Here is a 10825-nt window from a genome sequence, read left to right as displayed (position 1 = left end):
ATACGTTGTGAGAGTTTGGAGGTCGAGCTGCTTTGAATAAACTATGACATTAATTTAAACATGGTGTTTTTGTTGTGTATTTAAAAACAGTTTTGTCATCATGTCCTACTTACTTGCTTTTTGTTTGCTGAATTTGTATAGTATCAATGTCCTTGTTTGGATAAAAGCACACATAATTTGGCTCAGATAAATATATTGTAGGCAAAACTAAAAGAGCATCCATCTGTCCTTAGACTCCTCTCCATTGAAACACACCACATAAAATAAACATGAATGGGTTACTCCTCTATGGCACTCTCACGTATAACCCTCTTCAGCATTTTTTTCAGTCACTCTGCTTTCCAGAAATGACTGGGGGCCTAATGCTAAACCGCTGTGAGTCATCCAGACAGGAAGAGCAGGGGTGGATGTTTGCTCTGAATGAAATATTACAATGTTCCACACAATTACCTAGTGGCATTCATTCAACATTTAGGCAATACCAACCATGGCTTTGTCTCTGTAGCATTTAATTATGCATAATTAAGATCTAATGATCAATTAACATTTACAAAGTGCATGGTATTCCTAGTGCTAACTGCTGTATAGATGGTCATTGTAGTATGTTTCTCTGGAAGATCCACTGAGCTTATGGATGTCCAGATGCTTCCCCTCTGTGTTCGGACACACACACACTGGGTGGGAGCCAGACTGTTCGTTTGACTGAAGTGCCAGACCAATAACAATCGACCACAGCAGAGAATAGCCCTCAGGTGAGTCAAAACGGCCTGCTTTGAAAAGGCCTTATTTACTGTGATAACACATGCAGTAGATTGTTCAGGCTGAATGGAAGCTGGATATGAACAACCCTCTTAAGCGTCCGTTGAGGACTTGGGTGAATAAGACTGTGAGTATGACACTGATACATTTGTAAATGAATGAAATGTCCTGTGAGCTTGGAGCTTTCACCTATAAGTAAAGCATCTGTTGACTACCCATATGAAAATAACATCAAGGCAATTCTGTGTTTTGGTACACTTTATTCAATAGGAATACAGTGTTCATTCTACATTGTCATCCCCCAGACAGAAACGCAGACAATTTAAAACAATTATTTTGTTAACCACTTTCAATATGCAATCAACCATGATTGCATGGGGATGGGGTAGCAGTCCTCGAAACAGACCCCCCATATGAGCTCTGAACACTGAGTAGCGAAATGATCACAGGACCCTTTCTCTCTCCATCATCCACCACTGTCTATGACAATCCACCCCACCCAACACTATTCAACACACATACTGAAACTGACATTATGAGAGATCTCTTGTGGCCAGATGTCCAGGCAGTAAGGTAGGCTTCCATTGGTAGGCCCCCGTAAGTCCCCAGTCATCCAATACCCAGTCCCTGTGCCCCTTCCTGGAGCATTGGCTCAGCCAGTTCTGCAACTCAGAAGTCCTCCTTAGGGCCGTCTTTCAGCCTCTGTCTCATCTCTTTAGCATGCTGTTTGCTTGTCTCCCTCTTTGCAATTCGCTGTTGATCAGAAAGAGAAACACACACACATTGTCGAAAATACCAAAGTGCTCCCATCAATGAAATATGACAATAGTAGTCATCTGGTGAGGCATCCCTTTTGAATTAAAACCAAATTGCTGGTAGTCCTCACCTCGTCCTTCAAACAAGCCCTCATGGCACGGTCCATATCATTGCAATGGCCAAAGAACTTCTTGACATTGTGCTGAGGATGAGACATTAATGTTTTTGACAGATAAGAGTGTAGCTATACTTGACTGCTCCTACACATTAGTTCAGAACAGCTACAGTGTAGAGCAATACAGTAGATCTTTCAGATGGAGGTCTATGTGGGACATGTTCTTAGACGCAGTTGAGAAATTCCACCTCAAAAAGCACAAGAAAGAGGATTGACACCCACCATCTCAGATTGTTCTGAAGTCGTTTCTGTAGTTAGAAACAGGTTAGATTAGCACTCCTGAAACATGACTTTGTTGAAATATAATTTGATCTCTGAGAAATTAAGCTAATTGATTCCACCCTAATTGGCCATTTTAATTTATAGGATTAATATATTCTTCAGTAAATGTATACTGAACAAAAATATACACGCAACATGTAAAGTGTTGGTCCCATGTTTCATGAGGTGAAATAAAAGATCACAGAAATGTGTTTTGCTCCTTTGCCAAGATAATCCATCCACCTGACAGGTGTGGCATTTCAAGAAGCTGATTAAACGGCATGATCATTACACAGGTGCACCTTGTGCTGGGGACAATAAAAGGCCACTCTAAAATGTGCAGTTTTGTCACACAACACAATGCCATAGATGTCAAGTTTTGAGGGTGTGTGCAATTGGCATGCTGAGTGCAGGAATGTCCACCAAAGCTGTTGCCAGAGAATTTAATGTTCATTTCTCTACCATAAGCCGCTTCCAATGTCGTTTTAGAGAATTTGGCAGTACTTCCAACCAGCCTCACAACCGCAGACCACGTGTAACCATGCCAGCCCAGGACCTCCACATCCGGCTTCTTGACCTGCGGCATCGTCTGAGACCAGCCACCCGGACAGCTGATGAAACGGATAAGTATTTCTGTCTGTAATAAAGCCCTTTTGTGGTGAAAAACTCATTCTGATTGGCTGGTCCTGGCTCCCCAGTGGGAGGGCCTATGCCCTCCCAGGCCCACCCATGGCTGTGCCCCTGCCCATTCATGTGAAATCCATAGATTAGGGCCTAATGAATTTATTTCAATTGAATGATTTCCTTATAAATTATGAACTGTAACTCAGTAAAATCAATGAAATTGTTGCATGTTGTGTTTATATTTTTGTTCAGTATAGTACCTAACATCCGATTTGGACCATAACTCTTCCTAGCAATGAGTAAGACATGAGAAATCCAATACCATTATCAAAAGACACCCACGGACCCCCCACGTCAATTCCACCCCAACAACCAGTATACAGTATCAGTTCTCTATGTCTGACAAGTAGTATGGAGCTGATGCTTGGAGTATTGCTTCTTCAACCTTTGTAATGTATTCCCTGTAATGTTTTTTTTTTCCTCATTCAGAGAAATTAGCCATTGAAGTCGCTTGCATTATTTAACATAAATTAGTGTGAAAATACCAGCTTTTGCCCACTAGATGCCGCTGTTCCTGCTACTGTCACCACACCCTTTTATCCATTTTGCTGGTCTCATGTGTTTATTAAATCGATCACAACATGTTCTTTGCAACTTTGGGTAGAAAACCAATATATTTTGCTCATGTTGAAAATAAATTGTATGGTCATCCTCACAATTCAAGCCAGTCCTCCATGAAAGCAATTCCGTTTGTCCTTCTCTTAGGCTTAATTTGTGTCCAGGAAACGGCCCCTCTGTGTGTGATTTATTCCCTTCAAAAAAGGTCTGGGTTAGTTAGACCATTCCTGGAGAACAAGCAAACCATTAGGCTACAGCAGATCTAATTGTTTAAATGTTATGGTCTCATGGTCTTCAATGGTAAAAGTCCCAAACACACACTGTATAGTGGTTTACCCAAACACATTTTACATTTACATTACATTTTAGTCATTTAGCAGACGCTCTTATCCAGAGCGACTTACAGTTAGTGCATACATTATTTTCTTATTTTTCATACTGGCCACCCGTGGGAATCGAACCCACAACCTTGGCGTTGCAAACGCCATGCTCTACCAACTGAGCTACATCCCTCCCTCCCCTACCATGAGCAAAAGCTATTGGTTTTCAACCCTAAATTCTAAAGAAAATGTTGTGATCCATTTAAAGGTCAAATGCAGCTGTTTTTATATCAATATCAAATAATTTCTGGGTACCAATTAAGTACCTTACTGTGGTTGTTTTCCATTCAAATGGTCAAAATGAAACAAGAATAGCTTCTTAGCAAAGAGCACTTTCTCAAGCCAGAATTTAGCTAGGATTGTCTGGGAGTGGTCTGAGTGGGGAGGGGAAAACTAGCTGTTATTGGCAGAGAGGTTTGGAACTCTTTCTTAAAACTCCATCCCACCAAAACAAGCTGAAATATCAGGCGGTCTTTTCAAACAGCTCTTACACTAAAAGGGCATTATCATTTGTTTCACAATTTCACAGTATTATTCCAACCTCAGTGTGGAAATATATATAAAACACAGGAAAATCACATCTTTGACTGCACTGGGCCTTTGATTAGAACCACAAGAGACCAGCAAAAACGGATAAAAGGGTGTGGTGGCAGTAGCAGGAACAGCGGCATCTAGTGGGCAAAACCTGGTACTTTGACACGAATTTATGCTAAATAATGCAAGCGACTTCAATGGATAACTTCTCTAAACGGGGAAAAACTATCACCAAATTCACAGGGAATACAATACAAAGGGTGAAGTAGCAATACTCCAAGCCACAGCTCCATACTACTTGTGAGACACAGAAATCTGATAGTGTATACTGGTTGTTGGGGTGGGGTTGGCCTGGGGTGTGGTGGGTCCGTGGGTGGCTTTTGACCACTTTCTTGGATTCCTTATGCCTTAAGCAATGGTAGGAGAAGTTTGATCCAAATTGGATGTTGGGTACTATATTTGTTGAATATTATGTGAATCCTATAAATTAAAAGGGCCTATTTAGGAGCAATCAATTAGCTTAATTTCTCAGAGATCAAATTAAATTTCAACAAAATAATGTTTCAGGAATGCTAATCGTATCTGATTCTAACTACAGAAGCAATTTCAGAACTATCTGAGACGGTGGGTGTCATGGCTTGCTGAAATGACATGGAATGACCCAGTCTATGGTTCTCAGGTAAGTATACAATATCTTACCTCCATGTGGCACTGCTTCAGCAGGTTTATCAGTATGTTGCACTCGTCCGTGTGCAGGTGAGGCGACAGATCAGGGTGCATTCTGAGTTAAGGGCTTACCACTCAAACAATACTGGAAAGACAAACAAACAATACAAACCATGTTTGTGACTACAATGTATGCTTAAAATTACTATTTGGGTTTCTGTAATGAGTGTCTACTCTAAGGATACTCCATCCACCCAGTCCCTCTCCATCCTGCAAACTCATGTTGATGATCCGTTTTCTGTTTACACTTACCTGTAATGAGAGAGAAGACAGGTGTAAAACACAGGTGGGCAGTTTAAAACTAATACAAGCCCAGGTAAAGACATGGATAGTATTGCCTGTGTGGGTGTATGAAGGACAGACAGAGTACCAGGCACAATGAGGAGTGGCTATTGTCATAAGAGCCCATCCTTTCATCCAGATGAATCTCAAATCTGTGATTGCCAAAATGTATGCACTCACTAACTGTAAGTCGCTCTGGATAAGAGCGTCTGCTAAAATGACAAAAAATAAAATGGTATTTCAGCCTCTACTTTAACAAATAGGCTAGTAGTTGGCAGCGTTGTTGTTAACAGTCATAAAGTTGTGGTTGTTTAGAGATGGACTTTGTTACATATTCGGTTGAAATAGACTAAAATGTGTTTGCGGCAAAGGGGCCAAGGAAACAAAAATGGTTAAATTGAATGATACTAGCTAGTTAGATACAGACTGTTCTAGCTACAGTACAACTCACACACTGGTAGCTAGTACAGTAGCTACCAAAATAGACTGGAATTACCTTAAAAGCTGTGAATAGAATAAGGTAGCTAGTTGAATAAAGATATTACCAGTTCAGTTGGGATATCATTAGGATATCAATCTTCCAGGAGTAGAATATCTCGTTGATAGCAAGTTGACCAAATGTAGCTAGCTGCCAATGGCTAGCGAGATATACCACTTAAGGGCAAATGTAACGTTATTTCAACCCCTTGTTTAACTCCTATTACTGCCAGGTTACTGTCGATGTATTTACATCTAGCTAGCTACAGTACAAATCTTTGAAAATGTGTTTAACATTTCAGACATAGCATTCAATTGTAAACCTAGTTATGTATTGATAAAGGGAGGACATTCTGATAGCACGCTAGCTAGCTACACTTATCTCACCCTATCGTAACAGCAAAGACAGTACACTCTGTGGGAAATGATAACCTGATTGACATTACAGCAGCAAATCAACACTTGCTCCCGTTGGATGGTGGTCCAATCACATTAATTGTTGATTACATGTGGGCGGGTACTCCCTCAACGTGCACACAGCAAATAAATCCAGTCATTGCACAACTGGAACATAAAACACATTTTATTTACATATCTCAACGTATGCATCATAGCTACATCATTATATGTAATTAATCCTAAACACTGTGCATCTATGCCGCTCCAGCAGACGGCGCCATCGCATCGGGCAGTGGAAAGACAATACATTTACAAAATCCCAGATCTTAGTTTCTATTTATTTAGTTTTTGAACGTTTTTGGTTTAATTTAGGCCGATCTTAAACCCCATTTAATAACCTCTAAACATCTCTAAAGCATGTGAATATATGGAAAACGTTATTTTAAGAGGAAATGACGAAACAGGAAGTCTGACACACTAAATGATTCCGATAGGTTGACTCTTGTTCGGCGGTTTTTTTGGATTTGTGTGTCTGTTGTTAGCTTGCTAATGCGTTTTAAGAGTTGTATTTGTTAAAGCATATATTTTAAGCATGGATGACTCTACAAAGCGTATATTACAACGTCTAATACGACGAATCCCTTCTCAAATGCTCCAGACAATGCTTAGCAAGTGGGCTCATCTATCAAGGGAGGACCTGCATTCGCTGGACTTCACACAACCAAAATGGGTGTTGACGGAACATCTACTGGCTCTCTGTGAGGTAGATGTAGGTACTTAACTATTTAGTTATCTATCTAACGATGTGATGTTCTCTTTAGCTAACTTGTTAGCAGTAGTGGAAAAAGTACCCTATTGTCATACTTGAGTAAAAGTAAAGATACCTTAATAGAAAATGACTCAAATAAAAGTGAAAGTCATCCAGTAAAATACTACTTGAAAAGTAAAAGTCTAAAAGTATTTGGTTTTAAATATACTTAAGTATCAAAAATAAATGTAATTGCTAAAATATACTTAAGTATCAAAAGTAAATATACATAATTTCAAATTCCTTATATTAAGCAAACCAGACGGCACCATTTTCTTGTTTTTGTTATTTATGGATAGCCAGGGGATACTCCAACACTCAGACATCATTTACAAAGGAAGCACTTGTGTTTAGTGAGTCCGTCAGATCAGAGGCAGTAGAGATGACAGGGAGGTTCTCTTGATAAGTGCGTGAATTAGACCATCTTCCTGTCCTGCTAAGCATTCAAAATGTAACTAGTACTTTTGGGTGTCAGCGAAAATGTATGGAGTAAAAAGTACATTATTTTCTTTAGGAATGTAGTGAAGGAAATGTAAAAGTTGTCAAAAATATAAATAGTAAAGTACAGATACCCCAAAAACGACTTAAGTAGTACTTTAAAGTATTTCTACTTAAGTACTTTACACCACTGCTTGTTAGTTTAATCTAACTCTCCTTAACAGTTCATCGTGTGCTAAGTTTAATCATGCCTATCATATTGGGAAATTTTTTGTTGTTATACAATCAACCTTTCTGATACATTCTACTTTTATGTTTCCCAGGAGAAGGGCTTGACAGTGAAACACATCACAGAACTTGAAATGATCTGTAAGTGTTATCTGACAGCGTGAATTAACTAATTTACCCCTCAGTAGCTAATGGTCTACTTAGTTGTCAGTAATAGATAATACATTTCACCAATGCTTTCCAGATATCATTGAGAATCCGAACCAGGGAATGTGGCATGGCTTCCAGCTCCTTGATGCAGAGGGTAAATGAAAGTCTCTAATACCTTGCTGTACATTTAGTATCTGGTGCTTTTACTGACACTCACAAAGTTGCCATTTAAAAATGTACCCTAATCAATATTAGAGTTCCAAGGTATTAGAGGTAGCCTAATCAGCACTACTGTTCATTTCATTATATTTTTCTTCACAGAGGATGCACCATCCATTGAGCTGACACAGTTCAAAGAACAATTCAAGGCCAACCTCACAGAGCTCATCAGCCATGTATGTATGTTTTCCAGCTTTTATATGCTTGGTAGAAAAGACAGAAAACTAACTAACATTCCTTAAAATGGACATTGGCTTGTAATGTCCCTCAATTGCTGTGCTTGCGTGTGCCATCTCTTAGTCAATGCCTGTATTTGTCTTTCCTTCAAAGGTGTCTATTAAAATAAAGAAACACACAGATGAGGCCATATGGATACGTATTGCCTGGGGGGACAACTTCACAAAGCCTAACCACCTTAAACCCACATACGTTGTCCACCATCTTCAGACCCCTTATGTCTTTGTGACCGGCTTAACTTCGAAGCATAAGCCTCTTTTTAACCAGGCAAGGATGCTTTCTGAATTGCCCCCGAGGGGATTCATAACGTCATATTGCAATGCTTTGAAATCTGTTTCTATGGTCTGTATCGCCTGTTTAACAGACTGAGTTCTGTCCTACAGGCCTTGGTTCTGGCCACCAGATATGGCTCTATAAAGGATGCTCAACTCAGTGGACGGAACCTCACCGCCATCAGAGATCTACTGATGAGGCAGTACCAACAGGTAGGCCTTGGCGCTGTGAAGGGACACGGGCCATATAAAAGCCTTTATCATGACCATCCCACTGCTTACTGCTAACAAGGAAAGCCTATAGAACTAACTAACGAGATTCTGTGTTCTGCACCTCTTCCTTCATTCGTAGGTGTTCCCCACCAAACATCCAAAACCTCTCCAGGAAAAGAATCCTGTCCCTAGAAGTATGTTTTGTTGTCTGCTTATAAAATACAATTGTAATGTATACATGAACATAATCATGGTGACAACCACAACTAATTAGATATCAATAGAATATTGACTTAGTTTATGTTTCACTGACATTCTATTTTCTCATATTAGACCCCAATATAGAGAAAGAACAGGCTGAGAATACAGAGAACCGACTTCAGATGGCCTGTGAGGCCTTCGGCGATGGGACACTGCCTCAACTGCAAAAAGCTGTCTACAAGGTGCAAGAAGTTGAACTATGGTTGTTTACGAAAAGCTTTCTTCTCATGTGCCTGCTGTGCTGTGCGTGACAATGTATTCTGCTCTCTTAGCTGGAGACCAAGTTCCGAGATAACTCTAACAAGATGTTGACAGGCAGAGAAGAGCCCTTCAGAGGAGTGGTGGAGTTTGCCAGCACCAACCTCCTAGAGTCACTCAGGCACTGTGTGTCCTCAGGTACAGTATCTATATGTCTGGGGCTGGGCTTTGTTTAATATCCCCTTTCATCTCTGTCAATATGGAAGAGCCACATCTTCTAGTTAGAGCTGCAGAAACACCAAATGATGAACAATAGCTCTCTCTCTCTGCAGTCTGTTCCATACCCTCAGGTTGAGAAGTCAAGTCTTCCAGGTGAATGCTCAGCATTAGAACGTTTTATTTGATGTGGTTTTATAATAATAATAATAATATGCCATTTAGCAGACACTTTTATCCAAAGCGACTTACAGTCATGTGCGCATACATGTTTACGTATGGGTGGTCCCGGGGATCGAACCCACAACCCTGGCGTTACAAGCACCATGCTCTACCAATTGAGCTACAGAGGACCACAAAGCCAGTTTTAGTTAGTTAACTGCTCATATGTAGCTCCACTTCTTTATTCAATTATGTCCATGGCCACAAGGGGGCAGAGGAACCATGACATACTTTCACTGTGTCCATCTCATTCTCCAGACAGATGTGCTGAGTTGTTTGATGCTTTTCATCCAAAGACTATTTGATTCGGAGGGTCTGCTATTAAGTGAGTGGATTCGATTAGACTGAACCGGGGTGAACTAGGCTATGGCCAGTCACATGACCGGCTAAAACCGGTGAGGGCGGAACACCCTGCTCAAATCAAATCAAATTTTATTTGCCACATGCACCGAATACAACAGGTGCAGATATTACAGTGAAATGCTTACTTACAGCCCTTAACCAACAGTGCATTTATTTTTTATAAAAAAGTAGAATAAAACAACAAAAAAGTGTTGAGAAAACATAGATCACATAGTCATCCGGAACAGCTGGTGCTCTCATGTATGCTTCAGTGTTGCTTGCCTCGAAGCGAGCATAGAAGTGGTTTAGCTCGTCTGGAAGTCTTGTGTCACTGGGCAGCTCGCGGCTGTGCTTCCCTTTGTAGTCTGTAATAGTTTAATAATCGAACAGTAATATGTGCAACCTGGTCAAATTGTCAACATGGCAGCATGATGGATCATTCAGACATTTTCAAACTAGCGTTCTTTGCAAAGGTAGATAGTGATTTATGTGTTTTTATCAATAGCAAACACTTTTGCATGTGAACATGAAATCCTAACTCATTACTCCACGTGTTACATCACTTTTGTTTCATGCAGGGAACCCGGCTCATGCTGCCCAGTTAAAAAAAATGAATGCAATCACTTTTAACCCTGTGCAAACTCAGCCTACCCCGTGAACAGGGCTGGCAAAAACGAATCCCCTCAGTAATTGCTTGTGCTTGTGTTTGACAGGTATGGCGTCAACCCCAGTCACCCCTCTTCTCTCATCCATCACACAGAAAGGGAGAAACTATTTTTTTATCACAGACAAAGGAGTTTAAATCAAGTTCAACTCTAAGTAGTGTATATTTGTATTGAATGTGTTAACATTGTATGTGGTTTAACATAATTTTTTTAGAACACCTTGTTTACCCCATGCACTCTGTTTCAGATTAAATAAATTGACAGATGTAATCTGTTTTATTTTGTTTTATTTAATGTAATTTGTTTCACTTATTTTGTATGAACAAAAAAACATTTTCTGCAATTATGTTGATGAATTTAGAGTG

The 10825-nt window shown here is 40.0% G+C and overlaps 2 protein-coding genes across 4 annotated transcripts; one reads left to right on the top strand and one right to left on the bottom strand.

The window, feature by feature from the left end:
- Window positions 1–999: 999 nt before the first annotated feature.
- LOC121575682 (COX assembly mitochondrial protein 2 homolog) lies at window positions 1000–6011 on the bottom strand. Of its 2 annotated transcripts, XM_041888946.2 has the most exons (5): window positions 5661–6011; window positions 5019–5085; window positions 4807–4877; window positions 1646–1717; window positions 1000–1512 (listed from the first exon to the last, which is right to left on the bottom strand). In XM_041888946.2, exons 2-5 carry the CDS (start codon window positions 5053–5055, stop codon window positions 1429–1431), a joined length of 264 nt encoding a protein of 87 aa, XP_041744880.1. In that variant the 5' UTR covers window positions 5056–5085; window positions 5661–6011; the 3' UTR covers window positions 1000–1428. The 2 variants fall into 2 exon arrangements, with proteins under 2 accessions (XP_041744880.1, XP_041744881.1); XM_041888947.2 differs by lacking the exon at window positions 5019–5085 and having other exon boundaries at window positions 4807–4918; window positions 5661–6008.
- Window positions 6012–6491: 480 nt separating this feature from the next.
- On the top strand, window positions 6492–10749 carry LOC121575681 (centromere protein N-like). 2 transcript variants are annotated; one of them, XM_041888945.1, is made up of 10 exons: window positions 6492–6754; window positions 7561–7606; window positions 7710–7769; window positions 7937–8010; window positions 8165–8338; window positions 8455–8556; window positions 8696–8750; window positions 8890–8999; window positions 9090–9213; window positions 10509–10749. In XM_041888945.1, exons 1-10 carry the CDS (start codon window positions 6584–6586, stop codon window positions 10595–10597), a joined length of 1005 nt encoding a protein of 334 aa, XP_041744879.1. In that variant the 5' UTR covers window positions 6492–6583; the 3' UTR covers window positions 10598–10749. The 2 variants fall into 2 exon arrangements, with proteins under 2 accessions (XP_041744879.1, XP_041744877.1); XM_041888943.1 differs by having other exon boundaries at window positions 6492–6760.
- The last annotated feature ends 76 nt before the right edge of the window (window positions 10750–10825 follow it).

The sequence above is a fragment of the Coregonus clupeaformis genome, unplaced genomic scaffold (genome assembly GCF_020615455.1).
Source record: "Coregonus clupeaformis isolate EN_2021a unplaced genomic scaffold, ASM2061545v1 scaf0336, whole genome shotgun sequence".
Classification (NCBI taxonomy): domain Eukaryota; kingdom Metazoa; phylum Chordata; class Actinopteri; order Salmoniformes; family Salmonidae; genus Coregonus; species Coregonus clupeaformis.
The sequence above is the reverse complement of the archived record's forward strand: the minus strand, read 5'-3'. Positions and strand labels throughout refer to the sequence as shown.

Excerpts from the sequence above, each read along its gene's own strand:
- LOC121575682 (XM_041888946.2), bottom strand. The coding sequence starts at position 5,055 with ATGAGTTTGCAGGATGGAGAGGGACTGGGTGGATGGA. Across the intron at positions 1,718-4,806 it reads TGAAGCAGTGCCACATGGAG|CACAATGTCAAGAAGTTCTT; the intron begins GTAAGATATTGT and ends TCTCATCCTCAG. Across the intron at positions 1,513-1,645 it reads GGGCTTGTTTGAAGGACGAG|CGAATTGCAAAGAGGGAGAC; the intron begins GTGAGGACTACC and ends TCTGATCAACAG.
- LOC121575681 (XM_041888943.1), top strand. The coding sequence starts at position 6,584 with ATGGATGACTCTACAAAGCGTATATTACAACGTCTAATACGACGAATC. Across the intron at positions 8,339-8,454 it reads ATAAGCCTCTTTTTAACCAG|GCCTTGGTTCTGGCCACCAG; the intron begins GCAAGGATGCTT and ends TCTGTCCTACAG. Across the intron at positions 9,214-10,508 it reads CAGGCACTGTGTGTCCTCAG|GTATGGCGTCAACCCCAGTC; the intron begins GTACAGTATCTA and ends TGTGTTTGACAG.